The 18,337-nt window shown below is 32.9% G+C and overlaps 1 protein-coding gene across 1 annotated transcript in view; it reads left to right on the top strand.

The window, feature by feature from the left end:
- LOC123664663 overlaps window positions 1-4,754 on the top strand; it is a 109,771-nt gene extending 105,017 nt beyond the window's left edge. Inside the window, exon 7 of the mRNA XM_045599180.1 lies at window positions 4,557-4,754. Coding sequence (XP_045455136.1) covers window positions 4,557-4,660 — 104 coding nt within the window. The 3' untranslated portion in view covers window positions 4,661-4,754. The remainder of the gene's footprint in view (window positions 1-4,556) is intronic.
- The last annotated feature ends 13,583 nt before the right edge of the window (window positions 4,755-18,337 follow it).

Genomic DNA, 18,337 nt, shown 5'->3' with positions numbered 1-18,337 from the left:
CGTCCCAAGAGGTCAACCACTGACAGTTTTACCGACAAAATTGATTTATATGCGACAGCTCCGGATTCGAAGCTTGTTCGGACAAAAAACAGATGATGAAATTTCGTTTTCCATTACACTATCACTGAAAGAATAAAAAATGTACTTTACTCGAGTTAGCTTTAAAGGCACTTTAAGATTGGTATTTTAAAATATGCCACATTTTATTCGAGGCTACAACCACCAAAAGGTCCTTCTGAGAACAAAAGGTGTTTCTCAGAAAAATGATGAAAATCTCAACTGTTATATTGTAAAGTTTTGTTATATGTATATACGAGTAGTTTTAATAATATTATTGATGTCACGTTGATAAAAAGTAATAATTATAAATTAGTCTAAAGATTTTTTTTTTTATTTAAGTGACCATTCTCCGCAAAAATGGTTTTATCTGTCTAATTCTAGAATTTTTGGGTTTGTAGCCTTGATGTTAAATTATGAATTAAATCCTGTCCTTGCTTCGACGACTTCAACAATAAAGGAAGATCTCATTTCGATACTTTGTACTGGGTGTACTGAATTTAGCCATTCTATTTTTATTTCAAAAGTCACGTCATCCCTTTTAAATTTGAGTTTTTGAGTTATTTCTAATAATATGGTTCACTTGTTGACGTAAATTAAAATCTTTTTTTTTTTTATTTTCTTTGAAAACAAAAATAGTTGATGAAGTAAAATTTCTTTACGCACGCTTGACTTGTGGAGTGAACTGGTGAATGCGTGACGAGAGCGTTACGAAAAGCGTGATCGGGCGAGATAAAAGGAAGTTGATAGTGAGATATAAAATACTAAAGATAGAAAGAGAAAGAGTTACGTTTCGTATATTACTGTAGGGTCAACTACAGAAGTTTACTTCAGTCGTATGGTTTAGAGCATAGTCATTTTATTTGTAAGTATATATACTAGGAATTATCAACGCACATTTTAATTAAGTGTAGAAAATGTATTCACCAGTATTTATAGTGAAGGGAGTTCTTAACATTCAAACAAGACCACCCTTCAGCAATATTCATAGAAATATTTATATTAAATATGCTAATGCTATCATCGATATGAAAGAACTGCTTTTTCTATACATTTCTGATATTTAACTTTGAATCACGTCTGACGTAATAAGAGATGTTTATTTCTCTTAGGACTTGACGTACCTATAAGCAGAATATTTTTATAATGTATTTACTTCAATGGTTGAAAGGTTGAAAGGTCGCGAGTTCGATCCGCTTTGTAACAATAAATTTTCAGTTGTAAATCTTTCTTAAAATTTATCTATAATGGACTAAATTAAAGAAAAAAAAGCTATGGGAGATAATTCAATTTTGATTATTTGATTCATAAACAACAAAAACAAGTAAATTTTAAAAGAAAAAAGAATAATTTGGGTTGTCTGCAGACCGGTCTGGTTGCACCACTAGGTTAATGTTTAATAAGATTGAAGGTTAATGAATATTAAGATTTTGAATGCTATTTTTGCACTTGTTAGATACAAATTTTTACTTTTTTTTTTATGTATGTTCGCGGATAACTTCGTCGTTTAGGGGTTACCATCCTTGCGATATCTCTTTTCCCCCGTGATAAGGAAACCAGAATCTGATGATGGCATCCCAGACAAATTGAGGGGAACCTTTAGAAATCGTAGTGACGACTAGTGTGTTTGTTCATATGTTTGGTAATTAGACATTATGAGTTATTTTTTCGTTTGGTAGCAAACACAATTATTTTATTTTATTTTATAAGCAATTTTTGTTCCCTTGGACGACTGAAACGAAATCTAAAAAGCAAAAAATAACTTAATAAAGATTTAATTTGAAACACGTCTTCTCATGCAAACCTACTTAGCACCTTTGATAAAATACTATCATTTATATCTCTTACGTACTGACAGGTTAAGTCGGGGAATATTTTTATTATCATATAAAAAAAATCGACCTTTTTTGATATAATATTAAAAATGTTTCGAATTCCCTCATGTGTGGGTAACACCAAAATAAATAATAGTACCTATAATACTCACAAATTATATTTAAATATGTTTAATCATTTTTATAAAGCTGTTTGTTACATAATAAATTAATTATATACACATAATAACGCTATGAATGCACGATAAAGATACAAGACACGACATTGCCATGTTAATGTCAAGTTCAATGCGGTTCATGTGTCCAAGCGGACATTCTGATTGGCAGAGCGACACATTGCTTTGCCATTTGCGACATTCTCGATTGTAATTGACAGATCGATTTTATACAATCAAATACGATGTCGTATCAATTTTGATTGTTTAGATATGTAGAATGAATGGAATTGATCTCATTGTGAGCTATCTTACTATTGTTAAATCTTAAAAATATATCTATTGTATTATAATAGGATGTAAATGCCCCAGAGCTGGACACAGCTGCTCAACTAGCTATGTTTTTTGATTATTTTTTGTCTTTTTGTTAGATAATTAGGGTCAATAGAAAATCCCATATAAGCTACAACGTATGTAACCTCATTATAGAATAGCACCACCCTATTTCTTCCCGTGGGGGTCGTAAAAGGCGACCGAGGGATAAACCTGGCTCAAAATCAGCAGAGTCCTGAAGAAGGAAAACTTCATTTGAAATCCAGAATGGGGTCTCCGTCAGGCAATCGTGGCATAGCAATAAAATGCGAAACACTCCTGCAGCCGAACTGGGTCCACACGTATCGACTTGTCGTTCCTGTGGGCCTAGCCAGTGAGGTCGAAAGGGTGGCGCAGAGCTTAGGCAACTCTGCGTGTTCCTGAAGAGTATCCTAGGTGGGAGTGTCTGCAACAGACGGACTAAGGTCAATAATGTAACATCAGTTTCTATTTTAGTTTTATAACGACGACGATACGACGAAGACTTTGTTTATCTATGGATTACGCTCTAATCCTTCTTTTAGGGAAAACAGGGAAAACCAGAAGGTAAAAACTGGTAAAAATAAACTGGTAATAGTAAAAATAAACTGGTAACTGGTAAAAACCAGTAGGGAATGTTACAGATTTATTCAATACCTAAATTCAAAACGGACAACTAAATCGAGTAAGATATACATTTAAGCTCGTAGGCACAGTGAATTTTCGGAGTTATGTGTAAATTCTGTAACATTCAGTCGAAATGTAAAGGGAATTATGGATGGGATACATTGTGAGACGAGGCGAGACGTATACGACCGCACTGCGGAATTACCTGGTAATGGTTTCGATGTACCTTTGTCTTAATAATGTAGGAGTCACCCAATTAGTGTTTGAGTAACTTGTACAATTATTTTTATAAATGCAAACCAAGCTAACGCTTCACATTCAACTTAGGTTAAATATCAAACAAGTTTTGCTTTGTTAAAAGAAATCGACCTTTAATATTTATAATTATGTTTGCTCGCAAAGGAAAAAAAAACCGACTCCAATTAAATCGACAAATAATTCAACTTAAGTAGACGAAAAAAATTAACAAACGCACTAATCGTCACTACGATTTTCGAGGGTTTCCCTCGATTTCTCTGGGATTCCATCATCAGATCCTGGTTTCCTTACCACGGTACCGCACTGGGGATATCTCCTTTCCAACAAAATAAAAATTACCAAAATCGGTTCATTAACGACGAAGTTATCCCCGAAGATAAATTTAACATTTAAATATATATATACACGGTCGAGAGTTCGGCAAACCCAGTTCCCCCTTGGAGCTCTGGTCGCTTACTTACTAACAGGAACACAACACTGCTTTAAAAAAGTGTTATGGAATTTGAAATAGTTTACGTTAAACGCTTTAAGGTCGAGGTACTAACCCCAGGCGGGCTGCGCCATATTTTGAGTAGGAAATTTCTTGCTATGCCCTATCTCAGTTTCCTGCTATGCCATTTTTTTTTTACGTGGGGAAAATCCATCATGGATACTCTCTAGCGCGGGAGCGCCAGAGGGTTATATCAGGCACCTACTGACTAAAAACCACCACGTGTGAGCAGTCCTCCGCCCGGGTGGGGCGAGATGGGGTCGCGCTAGCATTCGCCACCTCGCCCCGGCGGTAGGCGTGGATAAGCCTGCTGTGCCCCATCTTAGTTAATAGATTGAAAAAATTTATGAATAAATATATTGAGGTCGGGCACAGTAAGATATATCCTGCTCAATATCTGCATTAGCTTATCTGGGAGTGTACCTAAACATTACAGAATACCATAGCTACATAATGCTGATTTCGAGTCGTGTTGTGTTACTCACCAGAGTAAGGTGACCAGAGATCTTGGGGAGGATCGGGGGAGGGTCGACAACGCACTTGCAATGCTTCTGGGGTTGCAGGCACTTTAGGCTACGGTAACCGCGTAACATCGGGTGGGCCGTAAGCTTGTTCGCCGACCTAGTCGATAAAAAAATATAAATTCTTTGAAAAATTCCTTCTCATTTCATTTGCTTGGCGATTATCTATCCTTTTTATTTAAAGACAAGAATTGAAGCGTGTAAATGCTATTGGCATATTTACATCATTATGTATAAATTTCAAGTGAATCTTTGTTCGCAGGTGAAAACCCAGCTGCAATGCAATCTTCATCACCAAGCTACATCCAGCTGAACATCAGAAGACTACTCTATACCCTGACACTACTCAACATAATTATACGGTGACAATTACAATAAGATCTCATTAAACTAAAATATATATCTTATTACGTAGATAATACGGGTGGTTTTAGCGCGAAATAAAATTTGATACATACACTTTGTACTAGTTTTTTTTTTTTTTTTTTTTTTATCATGTACATGTCTTGATGATATAAAAATAAACATTTAATTGATAAAATGTTGGTGTTATATTGAAAGTTGATCGAGTATAAGTTAATCGTTTTATTAGTAAGTTACAAGTTGCAAATATTTTATTTTCAAGTTCTATACATTGATAGTATGAAATCTAGAGATGTTAACTAAAATAACATCATTAATTATTTTTGTTACAATATATAAATTACTAAAAACAACATACACATACACATACTACAAAATAACATCATTAATTATTTTTGTTACAATATATAAATTACTAAAAACTATTATTTAATCCATCCATACGCTTCAGCCTGTAATATCCCACTACTGGGCATAGGCCTCTTTCCCCTTGTAGGAAAGATAGATCAGAGCTTAATCCACCACGCTGCTCCAATGCGGGTGTGCGGATATATCCCCTACTGTGAGAAACGATCGCTATCAGGTGTACATGATAACAACCGGGACCGACGGCTTAACGTGCTCTTCATCCATACCATCATCATTTTTACAAAGCAACATTTTTAACTTTTATGTGAACATACTATCTATAAAGATACTAGCTGATCCAGCAAACGTTGTTTTGCCATTTATATTATTAACCCTCTTTCTCCACCCCCCTGTAACTTAAGGGTATGAAAAATAGAAATCAACCGATACTCAGACCTACCCGATATGGTCACAAAATGTCATAAAAATCGGTCCAGCCGTTTCGGAGGAGTATTTTACTAACATTGTGACACGAGAATTTTATATATAAGAAGATACCTTACAAATGTTACTGTGATAACTTACGTTGGCTAGCTTTTGATAAAAGTCATAACATAACAACAAGTGTCGTAGATTGTTTCCTAAATTAATTTAACTAGTTTGTTAGCATAAACGAATCGTGTTACTAAATTTTACTCATTGTTATAATTTGTTGATTAAATTGTATGAACGCGTTAGACTAGCAACAAGTTAACGTAGATGTTATCAAATTTCACATAATGTTACAGTGTACCACAATGTGTGTAAACACTATTAAGGAAATCAGCAATTTTCATTAAAGTTAGGGGGGATACAGGTGTATTCATATTAAATATTCTCCCTAGTTGACGTCTAAAAAAATTGATTTGTGACCATTTTTTACCTCATGACTAAGCACGACATGTCTCTTTGACTTTATAAATACGTGAGGCTTACATATGGCATTTCACGAATGGCGACGCGTCGGTGTAGCAGTCGCAGCGCTGGATTGCGGCTGTTGTGATGGCGGTTGCGGGTTCGATGCCCTTACATGGCATTTGTGTTGGCCATACAGATGTTTCCGTGGTCTAGGCGTTTGTGTTTGTGTATTGTGTGTGTTTCCGGACACACATGCCACAGAAGTAAGTCCTAGTTAAGGCCGTTGAGTGTAGGACGTTTATTTATTTTATTTATAATTTATTTAATTGTAATTCTTTTTTATTTGCCAATGGCTTATAGAGATAAATAATCCATTGGTGGTAAAATACCTTGAACGTCGATATGTATGAACATATTTTGGATTCGCAGCTCATCGTAAGCTGGCATTTATCGTATGGGTGGAATGAGAAGAGATGGCCAAACTCACGAGTAAAACTAAAGTATAAAATTATATTGATATTAATGTTCGTGTCCAATTTGTTCAATATTTATTCACGAATCCGAGGTATCAATTAAATTTTATTATAAAAACACGAAAATATCGAAAAATTTATTTAATTAATTCATGAAATTTATACGGAAATATATTTATTGGTTATTGATAAAATAAACATCTGTGTATTCATGAGATATTGAAACTTTTTCAACGTTTTCAAATGAACAGAAAAAATATTATACCTTTGATATAAATAATTCAAAATTGACGTGCTTATAATATTCTAAAATATTAAATCAAATCTTTTATGTATAAATTATTATAATCTGTATTTCATTTAATATTAAAAAAGTTTTTATAATAAAAGTGGAGCAAACGAGAAGGCGGCCCCGCGCGATGTAAAGTGGTTACCGCCCAGACATCTACGAGAGTTGCGAGTGCTATGCCGGCCTAATTCTTTATACCTTTAAAATTTGTTGCCTCTTTTTTAAAATTGTGTTAGGATAAAATCGTATATTCAGGAACTATAAAATATAATACATAACGTAATAATCACTCAAAAAGTAGCTAAGCGTATTGTGTTAGCAGAAGTTCAAGGCCGTGAACCTTCACGTTCGAACATTTGATCAATGCCTTTATAATAGTTGTTTCTATACAATATTAGTTCAGCCTTAGCATGAAAGTAAATCCATTGTGTAACAATATTCTTGAATTTTCAGTAATTTTCTAATTAATCCAAAATAAAACCATAATCAGTCAGTCATCATTTCAGTAAATATCACTGGTTGCCCATTGGAAAAAAAAACAAATAGCAGAGTTGCACTCAAAGTTTTATTCCGCGCAATTCGTGTAGTTTTGAATAAAATCATTAATTTAATTTCTTAATATGATAAAATATAATTATTAGAATATATATTTTTATTCCTATTCTTTTTTTCACATTGTTAGTCAGAATTCCCAGTGGATAGAATCAGTTGTCAGTTTTCCCAAGGCTTATAGTTACTTCTCAAACCCTTCGAACCTTTGTAGTCACGTATGTGCTGTATATGACGCTTATCGACAGACATATGACATCATAACGTGCAAGAATAGTCACGTTCGCTGTCAAGTGACGTCATGTGAATCTAGGAGCATTTTTATGAAGACAGTACAGAGTTACACCTATCTTTTCATCAATCGTTTCAATCATCGTGATCGACAAAAGTAATAATAATAATTGGAAACTTCTTTATGTAACGGGTCTGTTAGAATGGTTATAAAATTGTTCATTTTTAATGATAATAATCAATCATGATGACAATCAACTGGTGCAATTTATCTTTCGTTACTAAATATGTCTATTTATTGTGATGAATAAAAAAGATAAAAGCAAAATACTTGATGAGTATTAAGTTGTAGCAAAATTTTATTAAAAATAGGAAGAAAAAAAATAGGAAAGCAAGTGAAAAATCGGAACGTCTGACGTTAAAGGTCGAAAAAAAAAAGTCTCATAGTCATTGTTCTCCAATACACATTATTTAACCCAATTATACAACTAATTTTTATGTATACCCCCAAAATACTTCAGAAATAATAATGGCTCGATCAAACAGGTGAGTTTTTATGAACGTTAAATTATGCGATACTAAATCGTTGTGTTGCATATTTTAATGATTTTGTGCTGTCAAACAACTGCACTAAGTGTATGTAATAAGTTTTCATCGCAAAGCTAAGTGCGCGTCTAGCTTAGCAAAGGCATTAATATTTTGAATTACGCATTTAGTTGACACAGTTAGTCGTATTTTTTTCAACTGTATCGTAATATAACGTTCATTATTTTTATGTACGTTCATTATTGTATGTTTTTGTGTTTTATGTATGTATGTATGTAAAAAGATTGTTTAAAAAACGTCGTTATTTTATTTTTATATTCTCTTCTTTTTATTTTGGCGTTCAATAAAAATATTTGTATTTATATGTACATTGTGTATGAGTGAAGTAAATCTAATAAGATTTATTTAATAAAAAAAAATAAGATAAAAAATTAAATTTTATTTCGCGATAAATATCATAATTCACTTAAAGGAATTTCGGTAAGGTGTCTTTTTTTAATATCATTATTGTAAAATTTAAATATTTAAGATTTCAATGTGAATAAATTTAGAAATAATAAACATTAATTGTAAGCGCACATAGAAGCACAACTTCATATAACCTTGTAATATATATCCATTAATTAATATAAGTATTATACATTTCAACACACGTATTTGTATGTGTAATTTAATAATTTATGTTAAATTTAAATTACTATATAAATATTTATTAACATTGCCATAACTTACTTTTATGTTGGCTGAATTTCAGTTTCAGTTTATAAAAATTATATTAGAATTGAATTAGAATTTTTGACGCAAGCGTCAACTCTGCATACAAATTGTTAAACACTACTTACTAAGACTGTCTATAGTTGTTAATATCGTTTGCAAATGCTAGATAATTTCTGATTTTTTTTTTTGTAGATAGAACCCACAAAAAGATATATGGCATATATTTTTTTATTTTAATATTATCGATGATATTTCTTTACGGAATTAGAATTTAAAAGAGAATATCATCTAAATCAAATTTTTATGTAAAAATAAATACAATAAATATAAAATTTTATTAATTTTAAGTAAAAAGTAATTAATATATGTAACTATATATATGTTTTTTTTTTAATATTAATCAAATTCCGATTTTTGATAGTAGTGGTCGGTCAATTATGATCGAAAATCGCAGTTTCTTGTAATTCGTTGTCGAAATTTATTGTTGTATAATGTTTACGCGAATTTAACTCATTATAATGAAGTAACTTAATTTATTAAGTTTTTTTAGATACCCTACGTTTCGGATACTTTACAGCAACCACGTAGACGTCCTAACGTTACAAAGTTATTCGAAACTACCCTATATACGCGTAAAAACTTAATAAACCGCGATAAAATCCTCAAAAGTTATTTTATTATATGTCTTAATTTATATTTAAAATACTCAGTTACAGTAATAAAATATATTTCTTTAGCTTACGTCGAGTGTATCTTCCCACAAAAGTGCTGACAAGATATTACAAATAATTATATTTTCAGATTTGATTTATTCTTAAATTCAATTTTCTTTTTTTGCATCAATTGTTTCCTTAATATGTCTAAAATATGGTGGCAAAGCGATTTTTCAAAATTCAAAGCCATTATAAAGATACAGCCTTTAGAAGAGATTTCGGAACTGAGCGCTATGAAGCCGACCCTTGAGTGTTCTGTCAGCTTGTTCATAGTAATGTATGCTTATAGAAATACAGACAAGCTTAAACAAGTCTAGAGAAAAATTGATCTAGTTTTTTCACGATGTATTTATTTTAATCTTATCCTAAGAAAAAAATCCCAAAAAACGCTTAAAAAATCTGACTGTCAAATCAAGAAACCTGCTTCTATGCTTAAAACGGAAATGAGAAATCGGAATACATTAAAATCATTTCTTGTCTTAATATACAAAAGGCTTGTTGACAACTTTGAAATTAAACTCGAATGAACGAGACAATTTGTAAATACCAAAAAGTTGTAAATAATAAAATTTTATTGAAAATCATCATCCGAGTGGGGTTGTAAAAATCGATATAAAAATTGTGTGTGTGGTGTGACTGGAATTTAACGCTTTCGAACTATTACCGTTACATTTTTTTAAAAATCACATTTAATTCACTGCAATTGCATTGCAAGAGCAATTATGTCGCCCTGGTTAGGAGACTTAGATTATTACATACTAGGGTCCCGCCCCGGCTTCGCACGGTTGCTAAAACTATCAGTGTTCCTCTACTATATTATGCATGTATTATTACACAGGCACACGGGCTTAATATTTTTTAGATCACAGCTAAATAATACTCCTTTCAAGCAGTATTGTATTCCTGTTGGTGAGTTAGGTGACCAGAGCTCCTGGGGGGATTGGGTCGGCAACGCACTTGCGATGCTTCTGGTGTTGCAGTTGTCTATAAGCTACGGTAATCTCTTTTACCATCAGGTGAGCCGTACGCTTGTTTGCCGAACTAGTGATATGAAAAAAATATATAATTTCTAAAGAAATAAATTCCAAAAATTACGTTGCTAGTTAAAACACTTAATTGGCTTGTACGCCTTAGATGTTTTAAAAGCTGGTGAAACCCACTTGCAAATAAAATCAACTGAAATTGAATACTTAATATAAAAGTAATAAAATCGATTTTTCATTGAAGGTCTACAAAAAGAATATGGTACGCTGAATGTCTAATCGTTTAAGGTCGTTTTTACTGAGATTGTCATATAGTCAAAGTAACTTTTATTATATATTGTGTCGGCTTCCAATGTGATGCTCGTAGAAAACTTTATTTCTATCACTGTAAAAGTAAATTGTAGTATTTTTTTTATGTCTCTAGGTCGGCAAACAAGCGTACGGCTCACCTGATGGTAAGCGATTACCGTAGCTTATAGACGCCTGCAACACCAGAAACATCGCAAGCGCGTTACCGACCCAATCCCCAATCCCCCCAAGAGCTCTGGTCACCTTACTCACCAACAGGAACACAATACTGCTTGAAAACAGTATTATTTTGCTGTGATCTTCTGTAAGGTCGAGGTACTTACCCCAGTCGAGCTGCTCCATATTTTGAGCAGGAAATTCCTGTTGTGCCCTACCTCAGTGAAATATGCAAACATTTGATGGGAATTTGGATTTGCTCTGTAATGCTGCATTTTGTGACATTATCTGAGAGAAGTAGGACTCCAGAAGGCTCGATTTGGTAAGCATCAGAATCTGTAACTATTTAAGTTGCAAATGAGTTGCTCTTAGAAACAGGTCTAATAAGTATACCAATATAATATACAATGGTGTTATTTTTACGATGCTGCCCAGCGATTAGCATCCTTTTAAAGTTAATTTGAGCGCTTTTTTTTTTCACCTTGTCAAATCAATAAATTTTTCCTTTTACTTATTAAAAAGCGCGTTGGAATATGGGTGAACATTCATAATAATATTTATTATTAGCCTTTCCAAAATATCAAGATTCCAAACCATTTTATTCAGTAGTGTCCGACAAACGCGCTTAAACACGACTAGCGTTCACTACTTAAAAAAATAGCAAAGAGCAGATTCAGTCAAATGTCGGTATCGATTTGCGATATAAAATATTCACCATAAGGTGAAAACGTGTCTGTACCAGGAAAATGATAAAACTATCATCAGACACGGCTCGTTAAGATAACCACGAGTCTAGCAGATGTCGACAGACGCATAACATACCTATGTATAGTTTGCCAGTTTTGGTCTAACTAGTCTTTTGGACAATGAAACTACTGTTTGTTAAAATTAGTGTCTGTTAAAAGTCATCACCACGCTTATTAGTATTACGTTTGTATGTCTGAACTGTCAGTACAAGATACATGTATCGCAAGACTTCTTTACAACTCATTCTCAGCAGAAAATGCTTTTGACGCATATTCACCATTCTATCCCAACAAAATAGCATCTTCGATGATTTCACCATCACAATATTGCTTTTTTTTCGATGTCACCCCAAATCTATTTAGAAAATAGTATTCATACAAAAAAAGATAGGATCCAAAATCATTAGAGAAAACTTGTCAACTATCTTGCATTGTTAAAAAAAGCGAAGCCACAAACGCGAATGGCGTCTTTGTTTCACATTATTGGAACAGGCCTATTTCACGCTTTCTTTATCAGAGAATAGAAGTAAATTGCCTTGAAAATCTTCAAAAGTTAACCGTAATAATGAGCAATTTTTTCTCATTTCTGAACCAAGGATATATTTTTATGTATGCGTCTGTTACTGATGAATAATTATATGCCGGTAAGGAACCTCTTTTAAATGTATGAATATTTAAAATTATTATATATAATTATATTATATATTATTAAAATGTACTTTTTCTTTATATTTTTTATATTACCAAGGCTGACAAGGCTTTTCTAAGTTCTAAAATGCGGTAGAAGCAGAAAAGATGATTGTCTGTAGCTCAGATATTTACACCATAATATAAGAAAGGTAATTTTTTACAAGTGTCTATTTCATAAGTTTAAACTGGCGGTTTGGACAAAATCCCATTACAATCAAACCAATAACAGTAACCTCTATAACTCTATAGTAAAAAACGATTAAAAATAGTGTTGTTGGTTCCAATAAAAAAAAAATATAGTCGTTTTCGTTCGGGATTTGTGGAAAAGAGGACCTGACTATTCATGAAAAGTACCTTCTTAACATTATTTTAAGTATCGAATGTAAAAAGATTTCCATTTAGGTCAAATATTACTGTAACATTTTAGTATTAAAAATAAATAAAAATACATTTTACACATCAATGAAATGTAAAAGTACATGTAAAAGTACATGTTAAAGGTTAAATTTTCTTAAGAATAATGGAAAATATATCAGTGTCAATGAAATGTCGACCCCATTTTATTTGCCGAGTAATATTTCGTATTGACGTCAACAGAATTTGTGATTGACGTGTTTTTTCATCTAAAAGTATCGAATTTTTGACGAATCGTTTTGTTATTCTTCTTCAACTTCTTCTTTGAAGACTATGGCTCCATCAGCTTTTCGCCGATGATTTTGCCAACGAAAAGTGCCGAAACTGGATTAAAGTCCGGAGACAGTTATGTTATTCTTTTCTTGTTGCGATTATCGCACGATGATTGTGCAACCTGGTTGTAAGAACATGTTTCCAGATCTTGCATGGCTAACTAGGCGAAAATAGGAATAGTTTTATAAAAAAAATTTTGCGTATAGTAAGTGAAATAACCTACTAAGACCTTTCTCTCAATGAAATTTCTCTACTATCTCTTTAACTCTTAAGTCTGGTCTCTTAGATATTTTCTATAAGAAAAACCTCTGTGATTACTTCCCCACAGCTCGTTTTATCACGCAATTCAAAGTGTATTCTACATTATATGTAAAACATAACTCCGGTATCTACTACAATGTACCTTTTCACACACATTGTGCATTGTTGTAAAATTTTCTGAAAATCTGTTGAATAATTGAAACTTGTTATACATCAGTGATAAAATGCGAACGCGATTAGACACGGTATCAAACATTTATTACACATACGCTATGCCGTAAGTCGTCGAATTAGTTCACGTCATATCAAATATTGGTCGTATTCTATCATATCTTGTCGCTCACATTTGTCAATATAATCGACAAGTTGAGAGAGACGCGATGCGACAAAATCACTGTAATATAAAGTTGTTCTACGTCGTCGCGTTAACTCACCTCACACTTAATATTTGTCGTATTATGTTAACACGTTTTTTGTCATCTCTCACATCGTCTTATGTGAGTGACAAATTCAGAACTCTGAGTGATGTGGACATAGAATCTATTGACTTAAATTAGAAGTTTCATTCACGTTACATTCCATAACAGCTGAAAATTTCTCAGTACATGCTCTGCACTTTCTCAGTTCGAAGACCGCACCAATTACGCCCTAAGTACAGATGGCGATTGGGTTCATCGGTTCGATCTTAGCCCATGCATCCTGAACCGTCCTCATGATTGACCTCTTTTGACCATGTGTTGCGCTAGAAGGCGACAAGGTCAATTAAATTCCGTACATTACAGGAACTCGTGATGTATTACCGGGCGGTATTAACCAGTCCGCCGGTTCTTCCTCCGATAGCCCTATAATACGCACGCAAGATATTTTCGTTAATTTGTTGTGTCTATATCATGTGGTGTACTTGCGGTGGGTATATTAGGACTCTGTCGGTGCCGAACTAACTAGGGGGGATGGTGGATTAGCCAACCGGTCAGGTGATGATGCCGGTCGGCTGGGATGGCTGGTGGTCCGCATGCTGCCACGTGCAACGCCAGCCCCAGAGGTTGGCGTCCCCCAGGCATCGGCTCTATGCACATTCCGTTTTTTGCCTTCCATCCATGTTATTATTTGAGTGTTATGATACTCACACGGTGAGGCATTCACGCTTTCTGAGGAGACTTCGCAGGTGTTATGCAGCTTTGATTGCTTTTAGTCACCTTTTACAACTCTAGGCAGAGGAAGTGGTGGCCCTATTCTAGTCTGCTGGGAACAACGTGGCTTTTTTTATTATTATTATTTTATAATAGATAGGCGTTTTTTCACAACTGTTAAAAGCCTGTATCCCACTCCAAATAAAACATAATTTATGCAGTATATATGCATCCAGTCTATTCTTGAATTGGTTTATGGACTGTGCTTTTGAAATCATCTAATGCCTAGTTAAGAATAGATTTTTTTTAGTCCGGCCCAAAGGTATATCAACAGACTACATATTGTAATTATGTATGGAATTATTACAAAAAGAATTGTAAATCTGTGGTCCTGTGACAACTGCACACACCAGTCGCAAATTAAAACAAATCCGTGCGTCTGAATTTACTAACTATATAATAACCTTAGGAACGACGGTCGTATCATGTCTTGTATACTTGTTAAACATATTTATTTTATACCTAGTGACCCGCCCCGGCCTCACACGGTTGCAATGCTGATACTAAATATAAAATGTTAAATAAATAGTGTTTATTTACGACATCACATTAGAAACCTCAAAAACTATCAGTGTTTCTCCTATATTATGCATATAAATCTTCCTTTGGAGTCATTCTATTTACTAAAGAAAACCGCATCAAAATCTGTTGCGTAGTTTTAAAGATCTAAGCACAAAGACAGCGGGAAGCAAATATGAATAAAAATATTTTTAAATAGAAGTTGATAACTTATGCACGAAAAGTTTTAAAGGCAATGTTAATAATTTATTGGTACAGTTGACTTTACAACAATAGTTTCATTACTGCTTTGCTCGCTAGCTTATTCTTCATTTCAAAAAGAAGAAAAGTTTTTTTTATTTTTATGTTTTAGTATAAGCTATCATTGTGTGAATAAACAATCACATATATCATGTTTTTATTAACTAAATATATTTTAATAAGAGCCATTAAATGTTAACCATTAATCTTGAAATGTTTCTTCAAAGAATTTTCATGTATTCATCTCGACACCTCCAAAATATATTACACTAACTGAATTTTGGATGTTATCTTTTTTTAATTAAATTTTTCTTAATATGATGTCCCTACAACTACTATGAGTTACTGAAAACTGTAAATTTGATAGAGATTACTTTAATAATGTAGTAAATATCTTCCTTTTTTTGGTACTCAGTATACCTAGGTTAAATAATTTTTAATATTCTGTGGTTAGTTTAAGCTGAACATGTCAAAATTGCATGCTGTGTTCACTGTAATAAGAATTAACATTGTACACCTTTCAAATTGTTACACACATAAACTTTCATATATTGTATCAATCAATTTGTGAACCCAATAAAAAAAATAAAAAAAAATACCTACGATTATTCAAAGACGGGATATTTACCGTGTTTTTTATTTTCTTTTTGCGGACCTCGATATTTCGACATTGTCTGCAAATGTCTTGTTCACAAGACTGAAGTTTGCGGGTAGATGTTGACGGCAATGGAAGGGTCCATACCGGACTACCTCTACCATCCGTTACTACCATCTTACTACCGTTTTTGAATAATTTTATTAATAAAAATAACCTTGGTAATTTAAAATCTTATACCTACGATTACTTGAGTTATATAGTATTTCTTAGAGGTGTTGATTTAGTCCCTAATTATTTATTATTGAGTACGCTTAGTATTATTATATTAATTATAATATTATCATGTTTCAATGTTAATCACTGCACTGTAAATAACATGTTATTTGTGATATAAGCTATAAAGCTCGTGAAATTGTTAATACGTGTACATATGATAATAGATTAAGATCAAATAACTGTAATAAAATTAATTGTTCAATTTTACCGGTGTTTTATTTAAACCATTTCTTAATAATACAAATGGTATATTCATTAAATCTGAAAACGTACCTACCGAATGCTAAGTGAATGTTTAATGTAGGTGTTATTGTTACCAAAATTATAAATTATCCTAATAATCGTTTTCTTCGCTTCAGCCTGTAATATCCCACTGCTGGGCTTGAGTATCTTTCCCCGTGTAGGAGAAATCATCATCATAACAGCCTATACAGTCCACTGCTGGACATGGCCTCCACGAGTTTACGCCAAAAATAACGTGAACTCATGTGTTTTGCCCATAGTCACCATGCTGGGCAGGCGGGTTGGTGACCACAGAGCTGGCTTTGTCGCACCGAAGACGCTGCTGCCCGTCTTCGACCTGTGTATTTCAAAGCCAACAGTTGGGTGGTTCGGATCGGTCGACTTTTTCCAAGTGTTTCCAAGGTGGTAGTGGAACTGTGTTATCCCTTAGTCACCTCTTACGACAAAAAATACTTTAAATGACACTTCATACAACTGTATTAAATTTTATCACTTATCGTACATTACACGGACAAAATATAAATAGAATTTTGATGACAAAAAAAAAAAGAAATAATCCAAATTAGTTCCTGAAAACTATTTTAAAACCACTTAAACCAAACTTGCCCAAGAATTGGTCACAATTTCATCCAATCCAGCAATAATCATACTTTCAACCTACATTATGCCTTTAAGGGAACGTTACGGCAAAGCTCAGAGCTAACTCAAAAGCAGTATATTAAGTAGAAAGGACCAAAGGGTTACCCGATAGCGGTACATTATATTTAACGGTAACGCCGAACCTAATATTCACTTCTGTAAAGTACTTATCGCACTACGGTGAAATTAAACTAAGTATTTTAAGCTGAATGAAAAAAGGAAGTGGTTTTCAATTCTCTATTTTCTATTACTAGTGGTCGCTCAGAGGTCGAAATTCGACCACAATTAAAAATTTAAATTAAAGAAAACCAAAAAGTTATGAAAAAAAGAACATTTTTTTTTTAATTTTCAATTTGACAACAGACTTTGACAATCAACAAAAGCGTATATATGCGTGCGTGTGTCAAATACGTGGTAGTGTGTGTAATAGTTTTTTTTTTATTAATTTAATATATTTTTTATGGATAATTAAAAATATATATTAGCATTCTGCACTCTTTCTCTATACAAACTATAAGTGTGCGAAATTTCATACTCCTCCGTCCGCGCAATCGTAAAAATGGTTACAAAGTTTTTGCTTTACGTATTAATATATAGATGTTACCTCAAAAATTATTACTCGGTGTACCGATTTTGATGTTTTTCTTTTATTTCCTTATATTTCAAGGGCTCTTAGCCATGCCCTTTATACTACATAAAATATTATTTTAATTTTCGGCGTGTGTTTTTACAATAGTTTTACTTTAGACTAGCAGTTCCAAAATCGTCTAGAATTGCTAGGATGGTCCGATACTGACAACTTTCTGCTGTTACAAATATACTAAACTTGTTGTACCCTGCGCGCTCAAATCAGAAACCTTTGTGGGCTCATGCACAACACTTTTCTGAAGATGATAAAACACGATCAAATGCATAGTTTACGATTCTATAAAGGACATATAGACAGACATTCGTTTTTTATATATATATAGAAGATATATACAATATAAAATACATATATATTACATGTTTGTTTTTAGTTTTAGGAATGCTAGAACTAGAAGACATTTTTTATGCAGATTACAATAATTATAATAATAATCTTCTTTCTTTCTTACGAGTATAAAATTGAACTAAGGGAAATCGTTAAAATGCTTAGGTCATTACATAAAAAAAAAGAATTATGTTTTATGTTTATTTTGCGTCAGGACTTATCAACTCACAAATAGGGTATTTACAGCATACACGAGTAAATGTGTAATGTAAATGTGTATATGTGTTAGTTAGAATCGCATATTTCCATACCTTTTGCCAAATATTGCAAACTAAAAGGATTATCAGTTGAATCATCAAACGCAGTTAACGGAATGCACTAAGTAGGTTCATGAATAAGAAACTCAG

Source organism: Melitaea cinxia, chromosome 22, assembly GCF_905220565.1.
Source record: "Melitaea cinxia chromosome 22, ilMelCinx1.1, whole genome shotgun sequence".
Taxonomy (NCBI): Eukaryota; Metazoa; Arthropoda; class Insecta; order Lepidoptera; family Nymphalidae; genus Melitaea; species Melitaea cinxia.
This window is presented reverse-complemented; position numbering and strand designations above follow the sequence as displayed.